This window comes from Semicossyphus pulcher, unplaced genomic scaffold, assembly GCF_022749685.1.
Source record: "Semicossyphus pulcher isolate SPU_LCO1_2020_fin unplaced genomic scaffold, fSemPul1.0.p SCAF_19, whole genome shotgun sequence".
Classification (NCBI taxonomy): Eukaryota; Metazoa; Chordata; class Actinopteri; order Labriformes; family Labridae; genus Semicossyphus; species Semicossyphus pulcher.
In genome coordinates, this window is record NW_027211692.1 from 66,866 (window position 1) to 94,552 (window position 27,687).

At 42.0% G+C, this 27,687-nt stretch overlaps 2 protein-coding genes across 2 annotated transcripts; one reads left to right on the plus strand and one right to left on the minus strand.

Annotated features, from left to right (window-relative positions):
• Positions 1–689: 689 nt before the first annotated feature.
• On the minus strand, positions 690–4,657 carry LOC138597348 (uncharacterized). The gene is made up of 6 exons (XM_069668941.1): positions 4,612–4,657; positions 2,733–2,882; positions 2,355–2,644; positions 2,077–2,299; positions 1,734–2,033; positions 690–1,174 (listed from the first exon to the last, which is right to left on the minus strand). Exons 1-6 carry the CDS (start codon positions 4,655–4,657, stop codon positions 690–692), a joined length of 1,494 nt encoding a protein of 497 aa, XP_069525042.1.
• On the plus strand, positions 3,014–27,687 carry nyap2a (neuronal tyrosine-phosphorylated phosphoinositide-3-kinase adaptor 2a). Its single transcript, XM_069668017.1, has 8 exons — positions 3,014–3,264; positions 3,399–3,502; positions 6,751–6,967; positions 7,733–8,049; positions 9,128–10,156; positions 18,609–18,746; positions 21,230–21,342; positions 24,501–27,687. The coding sequence occupies exons 3-8, from the start codon at positions 6,765–6,767 to the stop codon at positions 24,723–24,725; spliced, it is 2,025 nt and encodes a 674-aa protein (XP_069524118.1). The 5' UTR covers positions 3,014–3,264; positions 3,399–3,502; positions 6,751–6,764; the 3' UTR covers positions 24,726–27,687.

Here is a 27,687-nt window from a genome sequence, read left to right on the forward strand (position 1 = left end):
ATTGACTCTAGACAATCCTGTAATAAATCTGAAACGTTAACGGAATAATTTCAATAATATTTTGATTAAGATGGTTATAATATATGTAATTCCTGAGAGAGTCTGCACGACACTATGTTCATCACTAAAATACTATATATTATGGAATATCCTAATATATTATGATATTTTATAATATACTTTAATATAATACAATATATTATATTTTCATATAATGTTATATAATATAATGTAACGTAATATAATATGTCTTATTTCTATTTTTATTTAGTCTTAAATTAAAGATCTGAACTAAATAAAATGCTGCTCTTTAAAGAACAATGTTTTAAACTTAAATTATTTAAAAAAATGAAGATATTCTTGAAATTATTTCACATCTAACTGAAATTATGCAATCACACCAGAGCTGACAGCATGTCATATGACCACAGTGAGGACACGTGATTGGACAAAAACAGGATGACCTCGTGCTGATGTCACCAACACACACAAAAAGGAATCAAGGCACGTGAGGAGAAGGAGAGAACACAAGAAGGGGAAACAAGGTAAGGAGATGAGGAGAGGGAAGAAAGATCAGAAAAAGTGTGTGGGGGAAGAGTCCTTATTAAGTGAACTGGTTTTGAATTTGTGAAAAGTCGACTCTGGTTCTCAAGGTCCAGCAGCCAATAACTCTCCTGATCCTCAGCTGGTCAGTGTACCACTATCACATCATGAAAGTGTTTCTGCATCCCAGGTGGATTTGAGGACAGAGAGTCTGAGGACACAAAGTCTGAGGACACAACATCTGAGGACACAACGTCTGAGGACACAACGTCTGAGGATACAACGTCTGAGGACAGAGAGTCTGAGGACAGAGAGTCTGAGGACACAAAGTCTGAGGACACAACATCTGAGGACACAACGTCTGAGGACAGAGAGTCTGAGGACACAACATCTGAGGACAGAGAGTCTGAGGACACAACGTCTGAGGACAGAGAGTCTGAGGATACAACGTCTGAGGACAGAGAGTCTGAGGACACAAAGTCTGAGGACACAACGTCTGAGGACAGAGAGTCTGAGGACACAACATCTGAGGACAGAGAGTCTGAGGACACAACATCTGAGGACAGAGAGTCTGAGGACACAACGTCTGAGGACACAATGTCTGAGGACAGAGAGTCTGAGGACAGAGAGTCTGAGGACACAACATCTGAGGACAGAGAGTTTGTATATGTATATTTTTTCTTGCCAATGTGCTGAATATTGCTAAGTGCTACTCATGGTGATTCATGTTGGGCCTCTCTTTAAATAACATAGCAAAGAGTCGGTCGAGACCTGCTCTTTTTGTAAAGTGTCTCGAGATAACTCTGGTTATGATTTGGCGCTATACAAATAAAATTTGATTGATTTGATTGATTGATTGAGAGAGTCTGAGGACACAATGTCTGAGGACAGAGAGTCTGAGGACACAACATCTGAGGACAGAGAGTCTGAGGACACAAAGTCTGAGAACAGAGAGTCTGAGGACACAACATCTGAGGACAGAGAGTCTGAGGACAGAGTCTGAGGACAGAGAGTCTGAGGACACAACATCTGAGGACAGAGAGTCTGAGGACAGAGTCTGAGGACAGAGAGTCTGAGGACACAACGTCTGAGGACAGAGAGTCTGAGGACACAACATCTGAGGACACAACATCTGAGGACAGAGAGTCTGAGGACACAACGTCTGAGGACAGAGAGTCTGAGGACACAACGTCTGAGGACAGAGAGTCTGAGGACAGAGTCTGAGGACAGAGAGTCTGAGGACACAACATCTGAGGACAGAGAGTCTGAGGACACAATGTCTGAGGACACAATGTCTGAGGACACAAAGTCTGAGGACACAATGTCTGAGGACACGAAGTCTGAGGACAGAGAGTCTGAGGACACAACATCTGAGGACAGAGAGTCTGAGGACACAATGTCTGAGGACACAATGTCTGAGGACACAAAGTCTGAGGACACAATGTCTGAGGACACGAAGTCTGAGGACAGAGAGTCTGAGGACACAACATCTGAGGACAGAGAGTCTGAGGACACAACGTCTGAGGACACAACGTCTGAGGACAGAGAGTCTGAGGACAGAGTCTGAGGACAGAGAGTCTGAGGACACAACATCTGAGGACAGAGAGTCTGAGGACAGAGAGTCTGAGGACACAATGTCTGAGGACACAAAGTCTGAGGACACAATGTCTGAGGACAGAGAGTCTGAGGACACAATGTCTGAGGACACGAAGTCTGAGGACACAATGTCTGAGGACAGAGAGTCTGAGGACAGAGTCTGAGGACAGAGAGTCTGAGGACACAATGTCTGAGGACACGAAGTCTGAGGACACAATGTCTGAGGACACGAAGTCTGAGGACAGAAAGTCTGAGGACAGAGAGTCTGAGGACACAATGTCTGAGGACACGAAGTCTGAGGACAGAGAGTCTGAGGACACAACATCTGAGGACAGAGAGTCTGAGGACACGAAGTCTGAGGACAGAGAGTCTGAGGACAGAGAGTCTGAGGACACAACATCTGAGGACAGAGAATCTGAGGACAGAGAGTCTGAGGACACAACATCTGAGGACACAACATCTGAGGACAGAGAGTCTGAGGACACAACATCTGAGGACACAACATCTGAGGACAGAGAATCTGAGGACAGAGAGTCTGAGGACACAACATCTGAGGACACAACATCTGAGGACAGAGAGTCTGAGGACACAACATCTGAGGACAGAGTCTGAGGACACAATGTCTGAGGACACGAAGTCTGAAGACAGAGAGTCTGAGGACACAACATCTGAGGACAGAGAGTCTGAGGACACGAAGTCTGAGGACACGAAGTCTGAGGACACAATGTCTGAGGACAGAGAGTCTGAGGACACAGTCTGAGGACAGAGAGTCTGAGGACACAAAGTTAAACTTCCTCACCCTCCTTTCATTCTCTTCCGCTCTCTCTCTACCTCACTCTCTCTCTCTCACCCCTCCCTCCCACTCAAGGGGGAGGAGTCACTAGGGTTGGATGCTGTCAGGTTGCCGTGGTTTCAGCCTCTCGTTTCTTGTGGCGACTGTCGTTGGGGATGATTGTGTATGTGTGCTGCTGAAGGGTGTGTGACTGAGAGATATATGTATGTGTGAGTGTGTGTGTGTGTGTTTGCGTGAGTGTGTGTGTGTGTGTTTGTGAGCCGTGTTTCTTACAGCTGTGAGGATACATGACAGGAGGACGCAGGGAAAGAGGAAAGGAAAAGAGGAAGAAGGCAAGGAAGGAGGTGTTAAAGGGTGGATGTAGAATAACCTCGCTGCAGACGAGAATCACAGCAAGTCATCGTTTCCTCTGAGCAGCAGAGAGAACGACAGGAAGCTTCATCCCTCCATCTTTGTTTGTGCACAGGCTGAAGGAGGCAGAGGAGGAGGCACAGAAGGAGATAAAGAAGGAGACATTAAAGGAGACAGAAAGACAAGATGGAGGGAGTTTGAGTCCTTGCTGATCCTCTGGTAAGCATCCCCTCACCTCCTTCATGCAAGTTCACTCTGTCATGTGTTCTCATGCTTCATGTTCACATGTTTAATGTGTTCACAGGTTTCATATGTTTCACATGGTCATATGTTTCATATGTTTAACATGTTCATATGTTATCGGTGTTCACGTGTTTAACGTATTCAAAGGTTTCATATGTTTAACATGTTCACGTTTCATATGTTTCACGTGTTTTATGGGTTTTACGTGTTCAAATGTTGTTCATGTATATTGTGTTCCCTTGTTAAATGTGTATGCTGTTCACATGTATAATGCGTTTACATGTGTCACATGTTTAACATGTTACTGTTTCACATGTTTAATGTTTTTTTATTTGTTTTGTGTTCATGTGTATCATATGTTTCACACATGAAATGTGTTAACATCATTTGTGTTGACATGTTTGGTCTTGTCATTCGTCCGTTCAGTCGACTCGTTCACACTTTCTTTTTTCTTGTCATCTAGTCGTTCTGACATTATTGACAGTGTTGGTAAAGTCTTAAAAAACATGTAGCCCTTTCACAGTGTATTTTGAAACCAGAAACAGCAGCTCCTCACATCAACAAAGCAGCCATCTTGGATCAGACCTGAGAACAAAGTTATAGACTACAGGAAAATTCTAGTTTTTCAAAAACCAGACTCTTATTTTGAAGTCTTTGTTCATCAGCCCTGAATAAACAAAGTTTAACAAAGTTGAATGTTGAATTTGTTTTCAATAATCCTTCAGGACAGAGGTCAAAGTTCAAACTGGAAGTTGCTCTGTGTCAAGCCAGATGGTTGTTTTTTAAATAATTTTTTATTAATTATCAAACCGAACACAAAATTATAAATCTGCCTGGGTTTTTTTTTTTACACGTGTTTAAATACATGACTGATCAATACGAATGTGATTGGAAAGAAGATGGACTTAAACCCTCCCACACACAACTTCAGGGTCAAAGGTCATCATCAGAGATAAACATTTATCGTTTATGTTAGAATTTTCACTGAAACTGTAAATGTACTAAATCTGACAGGAAACAAGTTAGAGTTAATTAAAAATAATTTTGTTTTACGTTATGACAATAGGAATTACTTTACATCACACCCATCATAGTGTTCTCCTCCTCCTCTTCCTCTTCCCCTCCTCCCATCCTCCCCCTCCACCTTCTACTCCTCATCTAGTCTTCCTCATCCGTGGACAGCAAGCATTACATCATTCTGTTGCTAGGTTACCTCCAGCTGACTCCCTATTCCATTTTTAGACTGAGAGGGGGAGGGGAACGATAGAGCGAGAAAGAAAGATAGAAAGAGAGAGAAAGACAGGATTGTAATAGTCTTTTGTTTGACAATATTTATATCATAAATAAAATACATAAATAATATAAATAAATTAAACAACATTCATTTGCCTTTAATTTAGAAATATAATAAATAATAAATAATTCAACTCAAAAAATAAATAAACTGATTCTTCATTTTCTCTTGGGCTCTTTTCTTCCTCTTGTCAATCAGTTTGTCAGAATCCAACCTGAAGGAAGAAGATTAAATATCACACTCGAGTCCCTGAGACCAGGGCTCAAAGTCTCTGAACATGATCACACTCGAGTCCCTGAGACCAGGGCTCAAAGTCTCTGAACATGATCACACTCGAGTCCCTGAGACCAGGGCTCAAAGTCTCTGAACATGATCACACTCGAGTCCCTGAGACCAGGGCTCAAAGTCTCTGAACATGATCACACTCGAGTCCCTGAGACCAGGGCTCAAAGTCTCTGAACATGATCACACTCAAGTCCTAAAGACCAGCAGAAACCTTTTGAGTCTTTGTGGATCATTCCTTACACTTTAAACAACAGGTCCAGTAAAGACTGGGTCTGCAGGTCCAGTGAGGGGTCAATCAATCAAATCAATCAATCAAATTTTATTTGTATAGCGCCAAATCATAACCAGGGTTATCTCGAGACACTTTACAGAAAGAGCAGGTCTAGACCAACTCTTTGTTAAGTTATTTAAAGAGAGGCCCAACATGAATCCACCATGAGTAGCACTTAGCAATTCGGCACATTGGCAGAAAAACTTCCTTTTAACAGGCAGAAACCTCGAGCAGAACCAGACTCATGTTGAACAGCCATCTGCCTCGACTGGATGGGCCGAAAATGGGATAGAAGGAGATGCAGGATAGAGACAGGCAGAGAGAGCAACAACAACATATGTTCTTGTTACCACAACAACATATGTCCTTGTTACATGAACAACAACAGACACATACTTATGGTTACAATGCCAATAATAGTGGTAGACTAGGGTGAAGATTGGCTAAATAAATAAATAAATAAATAAATTAGCGAGAGAAGCAGAGTAATGATAAAGGCTGAGGTAATCGTAATTGTAACAGTTGAAGTCAACAGGTCTACTATTAGCATTAGCATTAGCAGCAACAATAATGATACTATGGGGAAGGCTGATGTTAGTAGTTGTTGCAGTCGAGCAGGTCCACAGCAGCAGGTGGTCTGCAGCAACGATCCTCAGGAACCTTCAAGACAAGGGAGCACAAGAACTCCCGGGAAGATATGTGGTTAGTAATGTTAATGGGACCAGAAGATACAGAGTTAATGAGCTGCATTAATATGACAGAGAGAGAGAGAGAGAGAGAGAGAGAGAGTGGCAGAGAGAGAGAGAGTCAGAGAGTCAGAGAGAGAGAGAGAGAGAGAAGCTTGGTGTGTCAGATCCCCCCGGCAGTCTAAACCTATAGCAGCATAACTATGGGCTAGTCCCAGCCTGAGCCAGCCCTAACTATAAGCTTTGTCAAAGAGGAAAGTTTTAAGTCTACTCTTAAAAGAAGAGAGGGTGTCTGCCTCCCGGACCTTGACTGGTAGATTGTTCCAGAGGAGGGGGGCCTGGTAATTGAAGGCTCTACCTCCAACACTACTCTTAGAGACTTTAGGTACCACAAGCAGGCCTGCATCCTGGGAGCGCAATGTTCTAGAGGGTCTCAATGTCTTTTCTGGTCAGGTGACTTTATCCGTAAAGACAACCAACTCCTAAAAGTAAACAGTGGTGAAATCGCAGCTTGCAACTCACCAACATATATTTTTATTTTATTTATTGGTAAAGTTAAATATTTCCAATAATTCTAATACAATTCTATTCAATTCTGAGTGTAGAAATGACTCCTGTTCATTTAACTCAGGAACAAAGCTGGGTCAAAGTTACTCTCAGTCTTGTGCTCTTTGTGTCCTCCTTTCAGGCCTTCAGGGAGTCATGACGTCTCAGGAGGAGGCGTCTTCTTTCAGGAGTTTTTTTCAGTATGTGGAGGACAGCGGCCTTCGAACATACGACGGTCTGGTGATCCAAAATGCTTCAGATATTGCCAGAGAGAGTGACCGCATCCGCAACCAGACCAACTGGACCTACCTGCAGGAAAAACACCAGAAGAAGAGACGACAGGAAGAAGCCATTAAGAGGTCAGAAACACCTTCTGCCTTCAGCAGATGTAGCAGCAGGTGTAGCATCAGATGACTCTGGGTTAGGGTTGTAACCCTAATCCAAAATAATATAGGTGATTATAATATAATATACTTTAATAGTCCATCCATTATCTATACTGTTCAGGGTTGCAGGGGGGCTGGAGCCTATCAAAGCTGTGATTGGTCAAGAGGTTAGTTACACCTCGACAGGTCAGCTTTCAATCACAGGGCTGACACATAGAGACAGGCAACCTTTCATGCTCACATTCACACCTACAGGCTATCAATGAACCTAACGAGCATGTCTTTGGACTGTGGGAGGAAGCCGGAGTACCTAGAGGGAACCCAGACTCATAAAATAAATGCAACTCGAGGTGATATGTTTTTGATTGAGTGATGACGTAAAATTTGTTTTTTTATTAGAGCTAAGAGAAACAAAAAGATTAAAACCAGGAAAAGGAAAAAAAGGGGAAAATGATCAAACAAGAAATCTTAGGTTAAATTACACATTTTATTCCAGTTTGGGAAAACTTAATTTAGTTATTAAATTAATTTAGAAAGTTATTTAATTAATATCTTCCTAACGAGCAGCATGAACTCAAAGACAGTTGACAGCATGTCTCAGAATCTCTGTGCTTTAAGCAGTAAACTGTCAGTGTCTGTGCTTGATTATCGATTAACATGAAGGGCATTTATATTTTGTGAAATGCTTTATGATTGGTTGATAATAGTTATATTGTTTTTTTCAATTGGTTTGTACAGGATTGGTGAAGATGTTGCCATGGCAACAGATGGGGCATACTCTGGGAAACATTTCAGGATGGGTTTCATGACCATGCCTGCACCACAGGACCGTCTGCCACCTCCCATTCAGGGCTTCACTGTCCGATCCCAGTCTCTTCACTCAGTGGGAGGAGCAGATGAAGATTCCAACCACAACCCAAAACTACCCCCACCCAAACCCCGGAGAGACCCCAACACCAAATTGAGCAACAGCTCTGAGACAATGAACGGTGGCTCAGGACCAGCAAGCAAGAGGGACAGCCAAGACACCAAAGAGATGCTGGAGCAGGCCGAAGGTGAGAACGCAGCACAACACCTGGTGGAGACACTCGACAGCTAAAACCTGACACCTGCTGGTTAAAACCCAAGATTGTATATTAATCCTGACACCTGTAATCAACAGGTGACATCAGAGGGCACTGGTTTAGCTCAGTTGATAGAGCAGGCACCCCATATACAGAGGCTACAGTCCTCGACGCACAGATCGCCGATCATTTGGTGCGTGCCATCCCCCGCTCTCTCCTCCCCACATTTCCTATCTCTCTTCGGCTGTCCTCTACATTAAAGACAAAAGTCTAAAATATAATCTAAAAAATAAAACCCTGACATCTGATTTTTAAAGTTGACACCTGCCAATGAAAAGGACACTGATGTAATTGTCTGGGCATCACTGCCTGTGGCACCTCCAGTGCCCTCGGTTCCACTGAAGGGTCATCAGCCAGGAACCAGCCGTTTTGCTCCTTTAATCCTGGAAGGTGTTCTGGTGGCGAAGCAGTGACAGGGATGTCTCTCATTGCCACCTCCTGCACTTGGCTTTTGGGTTTCTTCTCAACCAAAGTCAAAAGCTGCCATGCACTGCTTCTTCTGCCAGTTTTTTTATTGTTCCTTCTGCCTATAACTCCTGCTCCCCTCTACAGGGATGTTGTTGACAGCCCCAGGAAGCCTCAGCATCCAACCTACACTGGATAAATTATGGTCCTTCAGCCAGCCTCCCTGCACTCAGCAGCCAGTTCTGAGTACTTGGTCTTCTTTCATTCGAAGAGGGCTCCTCCCATGGTACTGTGAGCTAAATGAGGAGTATAGATTTTGCTGTGGTGGACCACCATTAGTCAGACCAGGGAGATATGGTAACCTGACACATAAAGGGTTAAACTTGACACCTAAGAGATAAATGTGACACCTGATGAATTAATCTGACACCTGCTGGTTGTACCTGACACCTGATGGATAAGCCTGACATCTGATTCTGCATCATAATCCCATTATTTAGACTTTACTTTATGAAGTGATGTAGCTGCCAGTCTCAGTGTCTTCAGGTTTTCACACGCCTGTCTGTCTGTCTGTCTGTCTGTCTGTCTGTCTGTCTCTCGGCAGGGCGATGCCACCTCTACAATGAAGACTTCAAAAAGATGCCTCCACCTAAACCCAAAAGGAACCCAAACACTCAGCTCAGCACCTCTTTTGATGAATCATACATTCGTAACCATGGAAACAAGAAGTCGTCCTTGCGCTGGGACAAGTCTCAGAGTCCGGCATCAAGAGACACGGAGGATGAGGAGCCAGTTTACATTGAGATGGTGGGAAATATCCTGGGAGAGATGAAAGGTCAGGATGCTTTTGAAGATGAGCAGAGCGAGTCGGTTTACGAGGAGATGAAGTACCCAATGGAGGACTTCCTGCAGGATGCTGCCATAATAGATCCTGAAGCCTGGTCATCACGCGGCTCACTTTGCGACATTCCTCCACCTTTCCCTAACCTCCTGACGCACCGTCCACCGCTGCTTGTCTTCCCCCCTGCTCCTGCTCAGTGCTCCCCCAACTCTGATGAGTCCCCCCTGACCCCCTTAGACGTCACCCGGCTACCCGTGATGGACAATGTCTCTTATAGCAAGTCAGGTGGTGTCGAACAGCCACAGAGCTCTGGGCACCACCGAAAGGAGCGCGACCGCGATCGGGAACGAATCCGAGACCGGGATCTGCCCTCCACCCATACTATCACATCCTCCGGACGCTCCTCAGCCCCGCCTCTCCCCTCCAATTTCTACAAGTCCTCCAGCTCAGCCCATGGTGGACATGGTTACCCCCGCAGCCAATCAGCATGCCCGTCTCCAGTCAGCATGGGTCGCTCTCTGACTCCTCTGAGCCTGAAACGACCACCGCCCTACGACGTTCTGATGGCAGGAGGAAGTATGCCCCGTTCTTCATCTTCCTCTTCCTCCTCCTCCCACAGGGCAGGGGAGGCAGGGGCTAAACTCAGTAACTCCTCCTCCACCCACGGCTCCATGCAGAACGTGTCAATGCGGTCACAGACTCCAACAAGTCCATTGGATGATCTTAACAACCTGTTTACCTCAGGAAGACAGGTGATGAAGAAAGGAGGCAGGAAGAGCAGAGATAGTGAAGGTAAATACTGCATCGGTTCTACACCTGTACTGCACCTGTACTGCATCAATACTACACCTGTACTACACCTGTACTACACCTGTACTACATCAATACTACACCTGTACTACACTTGTACTACATCAATACTACACCTGTACTACATCAATACTACACTTATACCACACCTGTACTACACCTGTACTACATCAATACTACACCTGTACTACACTTGTACTACATCAATACTACACCTGTACTACATCAATACTACACTTGTACCACACCTGTACTACACCTGTACTACATCAATACTACACCTGTACTACACTTGTACTACATCAATACTACACCTGTACTACATCAATACTACACTTGTACCACACCTGTACTACATCAATACTACACCTGTACTACATCAATACTACACTTGTGCCACACCTGTACTACATCAATACTACACTTGTACCACACCTGTACTACATCAATACTACACCTGTACTACATCAATACTACACTTGTACCACACCTGTACTACATCAATACTACACCTGTACTACATCAATACTACACTTGTGCCACACCTGTACTACATCAATACTACACTTGTACCACACCTGTACTACACTTCTACTACATCAATACTACACCTGTACTACACTTGTACCACACCTGTACTACACCTGTACTACATCAATACTACACTTGTACCACACCTGTACTACACTTGTACTACATCAATACTACACCTGTACTACACTTGTACTACATCAATACTACACCTGTACTACATCAATACTACACCTGTACTACACTTGTACTACATCAATACTACACTTGTACCACACCTGTACTACATCAACACTACACCTGTACTACATCAATACTACACCTGTACTACACTTGTACTACATCAATACTACACTTGTACCACACCTGTACTACACTTGTACTACATCAATACTACACCTGTACTACACTTGTACCACACCTGTACTACACCTGTACTACATCAATACTACACTTGTACCACACCTGTACTACACTTGTACTACATCAATACTACACCTGTACTACACTTGTACTACATCAATACTACACCTGTACTACATCAATACTACACCTGTACTACACTTGTACTACATCAATACTACACTTGTACCACACCTGTACTACATCAACACTACACCTGTACTACATCAATACTACACCTGTACTACACTTGTACTACATCAATACTACACTTGTACCACACTTGTACTACATCAATACTACACCTGTGCTACATCAGTACTACACCTGTACTACACTTGTACTACATCAATACTACATCAATACTACTACAAGTCCATTGGATGATCTTAACAACCTGTTTACCTCAGGAAGACAGGTGATGAAGAAAGGAGGCAGGAAGAGCAGAGATAGTGAAGGTAAATACTGCATCGGTTCTACACCTGTACTGCACCTGTACTGCATCAATACTACACCTGTACTACACCTGTACTACACCTGTACTACATCAATACTACACCTGTACTACACTTGTACTACATCAATACTACATCAACACTACACCTGTACTACATCAATACTACACCTGTACTACACTTGTACTACATCAATTCTACACCTGTACTGCACCTGTACTACATCAATACTACACTTATACCACACCTGTACTACACCTGTACTACATCAATACTACACCTGTACTACACTTGTACTACATCAATACTACACCTGTACTACATCAATACTACACTTGTACCACACCTGTACTACACCTGTACTACATCAATACTACACCTGTACTACACTTGTACTACATCAATACTACACCTGTACTACATCAATACTACACTTGTACCACACCTGTACTACATCAATACTACACCTGTACTACATCAATACTACACTTGTGCCACACCTGTACTACATCAATACTACACTTGTACCACACCTGTACTACATCAATACTACACCTGTACTACATCAATACTACACTTGTACCACACCTGTACTACATCAATACTACACCTGTACTACATCAATACTACACTTGTGCCACACCTGTACTACATCAATACTACACTTGTACCACACCTGTACTACACTTCTACTACATCAATACTACACCTGTACTACACTTGTACCACACCTGTACTACACCTGTACTACATCAATACTACACTTGTACCACACCTGTACTACACTTGTACTACATCAATACTACACCTGTACTACACTTGTACTACATCAATACTACACCTGTACTACATCAATACTACACCTGTACTACACTTGTACTACATCAATACTACACTTGTACCACACCTGTACTACATCAACACTACACCTGTACTACATCAATACTACACCTGTACTACACTTGTACTACATCAATACTACACTTGTACCACACCTGTACTACACTTGTACTACATCAATACTACACCTGTACTACACTTGTACCACACCTGTACTACACCTGTACTACATCAATACTACACTTGTACCACACCTGTACTACACTTGTACTACATCAATACTACACCTGTACTACACTTGTACTACATCAATACTACACCTGTACTACATCAATACTACACCTGTACTACACTTGTACTACATCAATACTACACTTGTACCACACCTGTACTACATCAACACTACACCTGTACTACATCAATACTACACCTGTACTACACTTGTACTACATCAATACTACACTTGTACCACACTTGTACTACATCAATACTACACCTGTGCTACATCAGTACTACACCTGTACTACACTTGTACTACATCAATACTACATCAATACTACACCTGTACTACATCAATACGACACCTGTACTACACCTGTACTACATCAATACTACAATTGTACTACATTAATACGACACTAGTATTACACCTGTACTACATTTGTACATCACCAGTATAACACCTGTAATTCATCAGTACAACACCTATACTACACTTGTACTAAATCAGTACGTCATATATATAATGTATATAATGTCAATAATAAACGGTGGTAAAAGAAACAAATATATTTACTTAAGAATCCCCTGATATTAAACATATTATTCTGAAATAGGCCGTCCTGCACGATGAGTAGGCTTCCTTCAGTTATGTTACTGTAAGAATATTTTGATCCTCGTCATTTTAACTCTTGCTTAAGTTTTTATTGCAGAGCTTTTGCTTGTAATGGAGTATTAATATACTCTGATTTTACTCTTTTTCTTGAGTACTTATTTTCATCGCTGCAAAATAAATGCAACAAAATACACTTTTCATTACTGCAGCTCATTAATCCACTGACACAATGACAGTAGCTCTGATCAAGTAGTCATAGCTCTCTCCTTCTCGCTCATCCGACAGTCATTTACAAGCTCCTAAGTTCTGCTAGTGATTGTACAGCTCAGCTGTTAGCGATAGCCTTCTGCTATGTGTCTCAGGTGTTACGCTTCTCCTCTGCCTCCTATGCTGACAGTGGTACACGTTAATAGTTTAGATGCAGTGATGGCGAGGCTAAGTGAAGTGGAAATACGTATCCACCATGGAAACTCAATAATTAGCTGCTGTAGCTAGCAAGTCCCCATTAGCCGATGCAGGCTGTTAATGTAGCGTCAGTTGCCCGTCTGGCCCATAGAGCCGTGACACAACACCAGGTTGCCGGGGTGACTGTGTGACTGTGTGACGTATAGCAGTAAGCAGTGGAAGCCCACGGTCCGCTGCCGACTAGTTCACGTTTCTAACAGCTGCTTTGTTAGTAACCTGCCACATTTCAGCCGCACCAGTGCGACCAGTGTAAACTCTTACTTTACAGATTGTTGATGCACTAGAGCCCTGCTACACGAGCTCAATAACAGAAGTGTGAGCGTGCCAATGGTGGTCAGGGAGGGTCAATCAAAGGATCGCATTACAATTATTCACAGATGTGCTGAGTCGTTGCAAAACAAAACTTTGTCAGCAACTTAAAGAATGTTTTGTAGTGATGGGAACACCCACCCCTGGCACCCGCCCTCATTTATTTGAGTCGCCAAATTAGATTTTTACCTGCATCTAGCAAGTGGAGGGTGCTAAGTTTTAGCCTTGCCTGTACTACATCAGGACTTCACCTGTATTACATCAGTGCTTCATCAGTATAACACCTGTACTACATAAGTACGTCAATTGTACTACATCAGTACGTCACCTGTACTACACCTGTACTACACCTGTACTACATCAGGACTTCACCTGTATTACATCACTGCTTCATCAGTATAACACCTGTACTACATCAGTACTACATCAGTACTACATCAGGACTTCACATGTACTAAACCTGTATTACATCAGTACTTCATCAGTATTACACCTGTACTACATCAGTACGTCACCTGTACTACACCTGTACTACATCAGTACTACATCAGGACTTCATCAGGACTTCACCTGTACTAAACCTGTATTACATCAGTACTTCATCAGTATAACACCTGTACTACATCAGTACTACATCAGGACTTCACCTGTACTAAACCTGTATTACATCAGTACTTCATCAGTATAACACCTGTACTACATCAGTACTACATCAGGACTTCACCTGTACTAAACCTGTATTACATCAGCACTTCATCAGTATAACACCTGTACTACACCTGTACTACATCAGTACGTCACCTGTACTACACCTGTATTACATCAGTACTTCATCAGTATAACACCTGTACTACATCAGTACATCACCTGTACTACACCTGTACTACATCAGTACTACATCAGGACTTCACCTGTACTACATCAGTACGTCACCTGTACTACACCTGTATTACATCAGTACTTTATCAGTATAACACCTGTACTACATCAGTACATCACCTGTACTGCATCAGTACGTCACCTGTACTACACCTGTACTACATCAGTACTACATCAGGACTTCACCTGTGCTAAACCTGTATTACATCAGTACTTCATCAGTATTACACCTGTACTACATCAGTACGTCACCTGTACTACACCTGTACTACATCAGTACTACATCAGGACTTCATCAGGACTTCACCTGTACTAAACCTGTATTACAACAGTACTTCATCAGCATAACACCTGTACTACATCAGTACTACATCAGGACTTCACCTGTACTAAACCTGTATTACAACAGTACTTCATCAGCATAACACCTGTACTACATCAGTACTACATCAGGACTTCACCTGTACTAAACCTGTATTACATCAGTACTTCATCAGTATAACACCTGTACTACACCTGTACTACATCAGTACGTCACCTGTACTACACCTGTATTACATCAGTACTTCATCAGTATAACACCTGTACTACATCAGTACGTCACCTGTACTACACCTGTATTACATCAGTACTTCATCAGTATAACACCTGTACTACATCAGTACGTCACCTGTACTACACCTGTACTACATCAGTACTACATCAGGACTTCACCTGTACTACATCAGTAGGTCACCTGTACTACACCTGTATTACATCAGTACTTTATCAGTACGTCACCTGTACTACACCTGTACTACATCAGTACTACATCAGGACTTCACCTGTTCTACATCAGTACGTCACCTGTACTACACCTGTATTACATCAGTACTTTATCAGTATAACGCCTGTACTACATCAGTACATCACCTGTACTACATCAGGACTTCACCTGTACTACATCAGTACGTCACCTGTACTACACCTGTATTACATCAGTACTTCATCAGTATTACACCTGTACTACATCAGTACGTCATCTGTACTACACCTGTACTTCATCAGTACTACATCAGGACATCACCTATACTACATCAGTACGTCACCTGTACTACACCTGTACTACATCAGTACGTCACCTGTACTACACCTGAATTACATAAGTACTTCATCAGTATAACACCTGTACTACATCAGTACGTCACCTGAACTTCACCTGTACTACATCAGTACTACATCAGGACTTCACCTGTACTACATCAGTACTACACCTGTACTACATCAGTGCTACATCAGAACTTCATCAGGACTTCACCTGTACTAAACCTGAATTACATCAGTACTACATCAGTATAACACCTGTACTACATCAGTACGTCACCTGTACTACACCTGTACTACATCAGTACTAAATCATTATAACACCTGTACTACATCAGTACGTCACCTGTACTACGCCTGTACTACATCAGTACTTCATCAGGACTTCACCTGTACTACACCTGTACTACATCAGTACTACATCAGTACGTCACCTGCAGACTTAGACTTAGACTTAGACTCAACTTTATTGATCCCTTTGGGATGACTCCCTCTGGGAAATTCAGTCTCCAGCAGCTTATACAGTACAATACAATAGGAAAGAATCAGCACACAGAGGGTAAAAAATAAAGATCAAAATATATATATCTATCGATATATATATATATATAAAAAGTACAAAATTAGATAACAAAATATATAAAATATACACTCTTAGAAAATATACAAGTAAACAGTGGGTAATTGACCTGGTATTTAGTTCGATTAAACTAAATTAGGTTATTGCACTGTGGTATTAGTTTATTGCACTGTGGTGAGAGATTATTGCACATTGACAGATTTTTATTGCACATATGACCCTTTGAGAAATAAATAAATATTACTAAACTACTATTAACTTTGTGAGGTGAATTAGTGGCTACCGCTTGTGAGAGAGTCTGTCCCTGTTACCTCCTCCCCCTAAGTGAGGAGTTGTACAGCCTGATGGCATGAGGGACCAACGAGTTCTTCAGTCGGTTAGTCCTGCACTTTGGAAGGAGCAGTCTCTCACTGAACAGGCTCCTCTGGTTGCTGATGACGGTGTGCAGAGGGTGGCTGGCATTGTCCATAATGTCCAACAGTTTGTTTAGTGTCCTTGTCTCTGCCACCGTCACCAGAGGGTCCAGCTTCATGCCGATCACAGAGCCGGCTCGCCTGATCAGTTTATCCAGTCTGGATGTGTCCTTCTTGGATGTGCTGCCTCCCCAGCACACTACAGTGTAAAAGAGGACACTGGCAACCACAGACTGGTAAAACATCCGCAGCAGTTTGCTGCAGATGTTAAAAGACCGCAGTCTCCTTAGGAAGTACATCCTGCCTTGTGTCTTCCCGTACAGGTGGCTGGTGTGTGTTGAGCAGTCCAGTTTGTTGTCCAGACACAGCCCGAGGTATTTGTAGGAGTCCACACTCTCCACCTCAGCTCCCTCTAGTAGGACTGGTCTCGGCTTCGGTCTGGACTACACCTGTACTACATCAGTACTTCATCAGGACTTCACCTGTACTACACCTGTACTACATCAGTACTACATCAGTACGTCACCTGTACTACACCTGTACTACATCAGTACTTCATCAGGACTTCACCTGTACTTCACCTGTACTACATCAGTACTACATCAGCATTACACCTGTATAACATCTGCGGCGTCTCTGTTCTCTTCGGTCAGTCAGACTGCAGACAAACAGCTGTCAGGGTTAAATCTTTGGCTTCTCTTCACATTGTTTGTAACTGAGAGAATTTCAGCCAATGGGGGATCAATATAGTTGCTCTTATCTTATCGCAATGCTGTTCCACAGAGAGGCAGACTGAGGATTAACTAAGTGAGAAGAACTGATGCTCTGTAAGGGAGGATTATCATCGCTTCATCATGTCTCCATGGCAACACCGTTGCCATGGAGACATGAGACCACTGTCCGTCACTGTCTGACTGAACACCATTTTGTTTAACAAATTATGTGTTGAGGTGTTCACAGAGACACCTGCTAACACTCCGGTGTTATTACGAATTCTTACTGAGAGTAAAAAGTGAATAAATATAAATCCTCTCCTGAAACAAGGATGTGAGTTTAAACTTGAACTCTATGAAGGAGCCGTCATTCTTACACACGAGTTAAAGTCTGATCAGCTGGAAACTAAATATAATCTCTTCCACATGACAAACTAAATTCAACGTGAAATAATGACACAAGAAAATATGAAGACATGACCATTATTACTGTGAAATAAGATTCATATGTAACCTCAATTAGGTCTCCTGTCATATTGATTAGTCTGATCACAATTTATCAGGATCTCAAATAAGCGTGATCCAGATCAGCATTCAGCTGATGTCCAACAATCATAATCCAGTTCTTCAACAACAGTTATCCAGATCTCCACCCAGCACCACTTCCAACGATCGATAGGAGTCCTGATCTCAAATAATGGCATCCTAATCCTCATCCGACATAATCCTGATTACCAAAGATGTCATTAAATCTTATAACAGAAAACCAAAAGAGTTTGTTATGTTCTCATGGATCTGTCGAGGTCTCATAACTTCTTTTCATTTTAAATTGGTTCCATCTTGTTTTTCCACATTACCTCCATGTTCCACTGGTTTTGGTTCTCTGTTTGAGAATAAAGTTGATGTGTTTTTGTTTCATCACTCTGCAGCAGACTCCAGATCTCTGCCCAGACAAGACAGTAAAGACAGAGACGGACAGTCCAGTCCAGTTTCAAGCAGGATGGGGAGGTCATCCGTCAGCCCCACCATGATGCTATCTGGAGGAGGAGGAGGAGGAGGAGGAGGAGGTGAGTTGGTCAGTAACAACATTACGCCGGGAACACACCGGACGCGAAAGCGCTGCAAATAGCTGCGAAGCGGAGCCAGTTTCCTTTCGGCGCCCATGTTAACCAATTGTGTCGTTCACACCAGACGCACCACGGCGCGCACCTCCGCGGCCTGCAGCGATCGTTTCGGCGTCTGGTCTTTTTTCGATCGGATTGACACGATCGAGCAATCGTGTCAATCCTGGCAGGAAGTCACACATGAAACAACGAGAGAATCCGGTCAATTTTCAACATTAAAACAATTTTCAAAATAAAACACCGCGATTGACAAATGCGATGTTATATTTGTGCTTTTATATATTTGTCAGTAACTACACAGAGCGCGAGAGAGACGAAGATACACACAGACACACACACACACACACACACACAGACATAGACACACACACACACACACACACAGACACACACACACAGACACACACACACATACACACACACACACACACACACACACAGACACACACATAGACACACACACAGACACACAGACACAGACACAGACACACAGACACACACACACACACACACACACACAGACACACACACACACACACACACACAGACACACACACACACACACAGACACACACACACAGACACACACACACACACACACAGACACACACATAGACACACACACAGACACACAGACACAGACACACAGACACACACACACACACACACACACAGACACACACACACACACACACACAGACACAGACACACACACACACACACACACACACACAGACACACAGACACAGACACACACACACACACATAGACACACACACAGACACACAGACACAGACACACACACACACACACACAGACACACACACACACACACACACAGACATAGACACACACACACACACACACACAGACACACACACACAGACACAGACATAGACACACACACACACACACACACACACACACATAGACACACACACAGACACACACACGCACACACACACACACACACATAGACACACACACAGACACACACACGCACACAAACACAAGAAAAGGAGAGACACAAAGTGGACTGGCTATAGGGGGTGCGGGCGGGGTGTCAAAACACGCAAACAGAGAGAGAGCAAGAGAGAGAGAGAGCATGATGAAAACATGAAAACAGCTCCAAATGTGGGTAAACGACAGCTGAGGAGCAGAGCGCTTGTCGACTGGCGCGGAGAAATGCGCGTCTGGTGTGAACGGAAGTGCTCCGGCTCGTGCGTGATTTTCGTTGCGCACGAGCCAGGTTTAAATGTGAGACAGTAACAGGAGGTCAGGTTTAAATGTGAGACAGTAACAGGTGGTCAGGTTTAAATGTGAGACAGTAACAGGAGGTCAGGTTTAAATGTGAGACAGTAACAGGAGGTCAGGTTTAAATGTGAGACAGTAACAGGAGGTCAGGTTTAAATGTGAGACAGTAACAGGTGGTCAGGTTTAAATGTGAGACAGTAACAGGTGGTCAGGTTTAAATGTGAGACAGTAACAGGTGGTCAGGTTTAAATGTGAGACAGTAACAGGAGGTCAGGTTTAAATGTGAGACAGTAACAGGATGTCAGGTTTAAATGTGAGACAGTAACAGGATGTCAGGTTTAAATGTGAGACAGTAACAGGTGGTCAGGTTTAAATGTGAGACAGTAACAGGAGGTCAGGTTTAAATGTGAGACAGTAACAGGTGGTCAGGTTTAAATGTGAGACAGTAACAGGAGGTCAGGTTTAAATGTGAGACAGTAACAGGTGGTCAGGTTTAAATGTGAGACAGTAACAGGTGGTCAGGTTTAAATGTGAGACAGTAACAGGAGGTCAGGTTTAAATGTGAGACAGTAACAGGAGGTCAGGTTTAAATGTGAGACAGTAACAGGAGGTCAGGTTTAAATGTGAGACAGTAACAGGTGGTCAGGTTTAAATGTGAGACAGTAACAGGAGGTCAGGTTTAAATGTGAGACAGTAACAGGATGTCAGGTTTAAATGTGAGACAGTAACAGGTGGTCAGGTTTAAATGTGAGACAGTAACAGGAGGTCAGGTTTAAATGTGAGACAGTAACAGGAGGTCAGGTTTAAATGTGAGACAGTAACAGGAGGTCAGGTTTAAATGTGAGACAGTAACAGGAGGTCAGGTTTAAATGTGAGACAGTAACAGGAGGTCAGGTTTAAATGTGAGACAGTAACAGGATGTCAGGTTTAAATGTGAGACAGTAACAGGATGTCAGGTTTAAATGTGAGACAGTAACAGGTGGTCAGGTTTAAATGTGAGACAGTAACAGGAGGTCAGGTTTAAATGTGAGACAGTAACAGGAGGTCAGGTTTAAATGTGAGACAGTAACAGGAGGTCAGGTTTAAATGTGAGACAGTAACAGGAGGTCAGGTTTAAATGTGAGACAGTAACAGGAGGTCAGGTTTAAATGTGTCACTAATCTTATTGGCAGAATCAAAGTTGGTGTGTAAACTTGGTCGCTCAGCTTCCACATCAGGAGTTCCTTCACCAGGTGGGACACCACAACGTCACCTACATGAGCAGCATCACCCTGCCCTCAGCCAGGTAGAACACCTGTGAAACATCTATCTGTCAACCTTCCTGTCTACCTGTCTGTCTGTTTACCTGTCTGACATTCACCTGTCTGTCTGTAAGTCATCTATTTTAATAGTCTGCTCTTTGACATCACTTTGTAAAGTCGATGACAAACTGATTTAATTTGGACTAGAAAAATACATGGATACTTTATTTTGATCAATCATGTAAACATGTGATCATGCAAACATGTGATCATGTGATCTTGTAAACATGTAAACATATGATCATGTCAACATGTAGTCATGTAAACATGTGACCATGTGATCATGTAAACATGTGATCATGTGACCATGTGACCATGTGATCATGTGATCATGTAAACATGTGATCACATAAACATGTAGTCATGTAAACATGTGACCATGTAATCATGTGACCATGTGATCATGTAAACATGTGATCATGTGATCATTTGACCATGTGATCATGTAAACATGTGATCATGTGACCATGTGATCATTTGACCATGTGACCATGTAAACATGTGATCATGTGACCATGTGATCATGTAAACATGTGATCATGTAAACATATGACCATGTGATCATGTGATCATGTAAACATGTGATCATGTAAACATATGACCATGTGATCATGTGATCATGTAAACATGTGATCATGTAAACATGTGACCATGTGATCATGTGATCATGTAAACATGTGACCATGTGATCATGTAAACATGTGACCATGTGACCATGTGATCATGTGAACACTGTGTAATTTCTGTTTTGTGTAAAATATTTTGGTGTAAATTGTGTCTCAACATTAAAGAATAAACGTTAAACTTCTTCTGTAGATTTTAGCAGTGAAGTGAAAAATGAATACTAACAGTTTAATACTAATATTTAACTCACTGAGCCACACCGACATTAAACAAACACTAAAACCCTTTAACACATTAAATGTCATTACTGTTAAAAATAACACCTCTAATGTCACACAAATCTAACTCCGCCCGCTCCAGATTAAACTCTGCCCACTCCAATACTTTGACTAACCCTGTCATCACATTAAGCCCGGCCCATCCTAAGCAGAACCCAGTCCCCTTGAATAGTATGGGCCGCATTTAGACAGCGGAAGGCGCACAGTCTAAAGCATATGGAGCTAAGTGATTTAGGGCATGTCTGACACACTTTTGCTCGTTACACTGTGCACAATCTGTGCGCAAACCAAGGCGCAGGGTGCAAAGAGGTTGGCTTAAGTCCCTGGATTATTCAAAGGCATGCTTTCAGCATAACATGAATCAAACCAATCAGAGTGTCGGCTCTCATTCCCTTTAAGAGCCCGGTGTGCCTGCTGGCAGGCGTGTTGCTATTTATACGGCGGATTTTAGTTATTCTTCTCATATAAACCGGACCCTTACCGGCATATTCAGCTTGTTTCTTTCCACTGTGTCCTTGAACACGCAGAAAAAAACACAGGTCACTGTACGACACATGTCGAAGCATGGATTCATACAACCACTGAAGCGCTCCCACTGCCCAACAGAAGCCAACATGAAGAGAGGCGCTGTTTACCTTTACGCATGAGGCACAGCATTAATTATTTAAATCTCCAGACGGACAGGATCTTATGTTTATTACAGTTCTGTGTGCTGACCATCAAAGACAGGTCGGCTTTAAATGTTTATTTACTTATTGTCGCTGCTGGATCAAATGGCTGTGTTGTCTCCTGCGTGCATAACTGGGTAACTGACTCTGGACAGTGTATTAATATCTGTGGGCACGATTGTCAGTGCCACAGACAGTTATGTTTGAGTATGGTGATAAACTTACCTCTTAGTACTGTGTGTGAGTGTGTGTCTGTTCTGCGTGTATTAGAGAGAGAGTGCGTCTGAGTGAGTGCACAGTATGGAGAGCTTGGTGTCTGCAGTTTTTGGCCCGTGCGTGGCTCGAGCAGGAATCTCCCTGAGGTGAAGCGGGTGTGTGTGGAGGCAGCGGTGAGCTTGTCCACGTCTTCTCAACAGATCGGTAACAAACCGAAAGCAGTATTTCGATCTAAGGAGACGAGGGAAACCAAAGCTTGCAGTCTGTCCCTTAAACGTCTTTTCACTGTATCTGCAAACACACTGCTTTTTCCTCATGAGTCAAAGCGCTGCTGTGCGTCCCCGTGTGAGTGAAACTCGTGTCTTGAACTCTCCAATGTATGTCCATAATGTGCCCTTTAAATAGCAGAGACAGACATTTGCCTGACCACACGTCATTTTAAGAACAACACGCCCATGGGCGCTAATTATGGCGCAAGAGCACTTGCTATTTACACACCGTGGGCGCTGGGTGTGAAAATGACGACTGCATTGGATGGCAGAAAGCAATAACACTTGCGCTTTGGCGCTTTGTGGCCGGGTGGACAATATGATTCTATATATATAATATATATTCTATTCTATTCTATGATTCTCTTACAAACTTTGGTTTAATAGAGAATTAATTCTTTGTTTCAGTATTCCTTTTACTCTTTTCTGTTTTGTTTTAACTCTTCAGATTGTATGATGTAAATTATAAATGTTGTATCAAAGATGTAATCTACATTAATCTGTGACTTTGTGTGTAAATGTTCACTTCAGTGTTTCCGAAAATAAAATACAAAATTTGACCAAATCAGACATCAAAGATGAGACTGAAGATTCCCTGTAACCACTCTGAAATATGATGGCTTAAATTAAATTCTGTTTCTAATTTGTTACAAAATATTTTTTAACTTTCACTGGATTAAACTCAAGTATCACTAGTGCACATCACCTGTTGTATACATTTGTCTGTCTGTCCGCCTCTCTGTCTGTCTGTAAGTCTGCCTGTCTGTCTGTCTGCCTGCCTGTCTGTCTGCCTGTCTGTCTCTCTATTTGTCAGCATCTCTCTTGGTCGGTCTGTCTGTCTGTCTGTCTGTCTGTCTGTCAAAAAGAGACTCAAAATGGTTTTAGATCAGGTCAACCAGATGTTAAGAATTCAAACGTAGTAAGTGATCAATGAAGAACAAGTATTAATTGTATACTACTGTATATTGTTGTATATAATGTATATACTTTTATATAGTGTATATGCATGTTTATGCATGTATAATACATAAGTATTGATTAATTGACAGGTGGATGCTGTGTTAAATTTGAGCTCCTAATGTTTTAGATGCCGTGGCTCTGTGGAGATTCCACCATGATGGAGATGATCGAGAAGAAAAGAGTTTTGTGTCGAGAGATTAAAGCTCGTCAGCGGCCTGAGAAGAATCTGTGTAAACAGGACAGCATGCCCATCCTGCCCAGCTGGAGGAGAAAGCAGCCACCGCCCTATTCTGCCCCGCCCACCTCCACAGTCGGACAGACCAGCACGGTGTTCTGGGACACGGCCATCTGAAATACACTTCAACACAGCAACAGTTGTTGGTGTGTACAACACCAACATCGACAATGATGATGATGCAGAAATCAGGCCATGCCTATAGTAGCCAACAAGGGCAATCCTACTGCAATATATATATATATCCTACTGCCCATATGATTTCCATTAGAAGAAACAGTCTGCAAATTCAGAAACGATGTAAATTCAAAAACACATGTAAAAGTCCAAAACAAATGCAACGACAGAAACATGCTCCAAAAAGCCAAAACAAATGCATTAACATCAAACGTGCTGCAAATACAGAAACGATGCAAAGTCCAAAACACACAAACCCAGAAAACACATGTGAGAGAGAAACACTGCAAATACAGTCCACACAACAGAAGTGCTCCAGGCCTGCAGGGGGCGCTCAGACTTTGTAATGTGAGACGCTGCTGGTTGTCTCTGTTGTTCATGTCCCACTGACTGCTATGCAAAAACACAACTTTACAATATGAGCAAAGAAATCACAACTTTTGCTGAGAAATGGCTCCTAATCAACAGGTAGCTTTGCTAAAGGAACCGCTGCTCAGTTTAGCTTCGGTTAGCTTCAGATATCAATTAGCCATGCAGCTAGCGCTACTTTTAGATGACTCTGTCCGGGGTCGGGGTCTGAGCACAGTGAAGTGTTGGTGTTAACTCCTCTAACATCGAGTAGAGTGAGTGAATAACACCGCTGCACAGCTAACTCAGATCTGTAGCTAACAGAAGCAACAATTAGCTCTTGCTCTTAGCTGTCGTAGCACTTCTAGCAGCATGTTTCTTCATAAGGAAACTGTTTGGCCGTTGCAGTGTGATTGTCCTTGTTGGCCACTGTCCACGCCACCACCACACTGTGTTCATCTCAGAAAGACTTTTCCGTCTGGTTGGTTTCCTCTTACTGTTTGAAGTATCTGATGACTCCTTACTGCTGCCAACCAGCCTAGAGTCAATAAAGTTTATTCAGAGTGACAGAATGACAGTTAGCACAGCTGGCACTACCAGCTGTTAGCTTTAAAACTTCAACAACAAAGGAAATTAAGTAAAAGAACAAAACATATTACTTGAGTTTGACTTGAAAGGAGTTGATAACTTTCTCTTTCAGTCCCAACACATTTTTGTAAATCTGGTTTAAGAATCAGAACTCTGACACATTTGAATAAAAACAAACAAGATAAGAAATAAACCAAATATCCATGAGATGTACAGAAGTAGTTATTATTATCATGTATAATTTACTATCATTAATGTTATATAAATAATTAAATAAACCTGTCAACTCTTTAAATAACAATTATTTAGTCTGAAAAAGTGACAAATATTTTTAATAACATTTATTTTTATTGTAAATCAATCTTTTGAAGTTTTAGAAATTCACTTTTCATGCTCTGAGATGATTATGTGGGTCTCGAACCAGATGTTGAGACACTATCAGAGAAATAATTTGAGAACATGTGTGAAGAGATTTTGTTTGATCTTTTATTTTAACTTGAATGAGTCTGAAACATTACTTTATTCAAGTCTTAGGCAATCAACACACACACACACACACACACTCACTTATGCAGGTGTTTTCCTGCCGTCCAATGAGAATGCAGGGAGGAGTGGTCGTACAAGTGTAGCAGAACGTTCTGTCGTCTTTCTACTCATTATTTTTCTATCTGACGCTGAAAAAGATTCACCTTTTTTTAAAGTCTGAGAGTCGTGTAGCAATCACTATAAAAAATAATTTCTAAAGTCTTCTGTGTGAAAAAAAACTTCCCGAATCTGTCGAACATGTTTTTATATTTAAACAATTCTGTGACGCTCGTCTGTGTGTGGAAGAAAGTCAGGAAGTGACCATGTTTTATATTTAACAAAAAAAACACATTATGATGCCAGACGCACTATTTAAAAAAAATATTATTTTAACATGTTGGTTTGTTCTCATCAGCTGTCCCAGAAACCCAGACAGGTCTACAGTTCAACACCAGATTAACTGTAGTTTAAATCCAGTATAACTCCAGATTAACTCCAGATTAACTGTAATTTAACTCTAGGTTAACTCCAGTTTAACTGTAGTTTAACTCCAGTATAATTGTAGTTTAACTCCAGATTAACTCTAACTCCAGATTAAATACAGTTTAACTCAAGTTTAACTGTAGTTTAAATCCAGTATAACTCCAGTTTAACTGTAGTTTAATTCCAGTTTAACTCCAGATTAACTGTAGTTTAACTCTAGGTTAACTCCAGTTTAACTGTAGTTTAACTCCAGTATAACTGTAGTTTAACTGTAGTTTAACTCCAGTATAACTGTAGTTTAACTCCAGATTAACTCTAACCCCAGATTAAATACAGTTTAACTCAAGTTTAACTGTAGTTTAACTCCAGATTAACTCCCGTTTAACTCCAGTATTACTCCACTTAGTGCCATTGAAACTCAGTTTGACTCCAATTTAAGTCAAGTTTAACCGTAGATTTCACCTGCTCAGATATTTCTGGTGTTTTATCTACCTGATACTCACGTTCTAAACCAGAGACGCAGATGTTAGATTAGAAAAATGTGCTGATTTTATTTATTTATTGTTTCTGAACATCCGCTGATGATCGAATGCAGAATAAAGTCCCCATTTTCTCAATCACATTACTGATTACAGAATACTAAAATACCACAAACCATAATCCAATTAGGGGCTCTATTTCAACCAAATCAATTCATTGAAGGAACTTTTGAGTGTTTCCCTTAAACAAACCTGACATTTAAAACTGACTGAATAAAATAACAGAGCAGTCAAGAAGTCCAGACTTTCAGTCTTGAGAAGGACATATCACAAACTGTCACTAAAAGTGATGTGAACTATGATATTTTAAATAACTATATATTTAGTGTTTACTGCCGAACGCTGGATAACGTCTGTGTTTTCTTTATTCCAACTCCGGTACAAAGTGAGAATTAAAAAACACTGACTTAAAGTTTGAA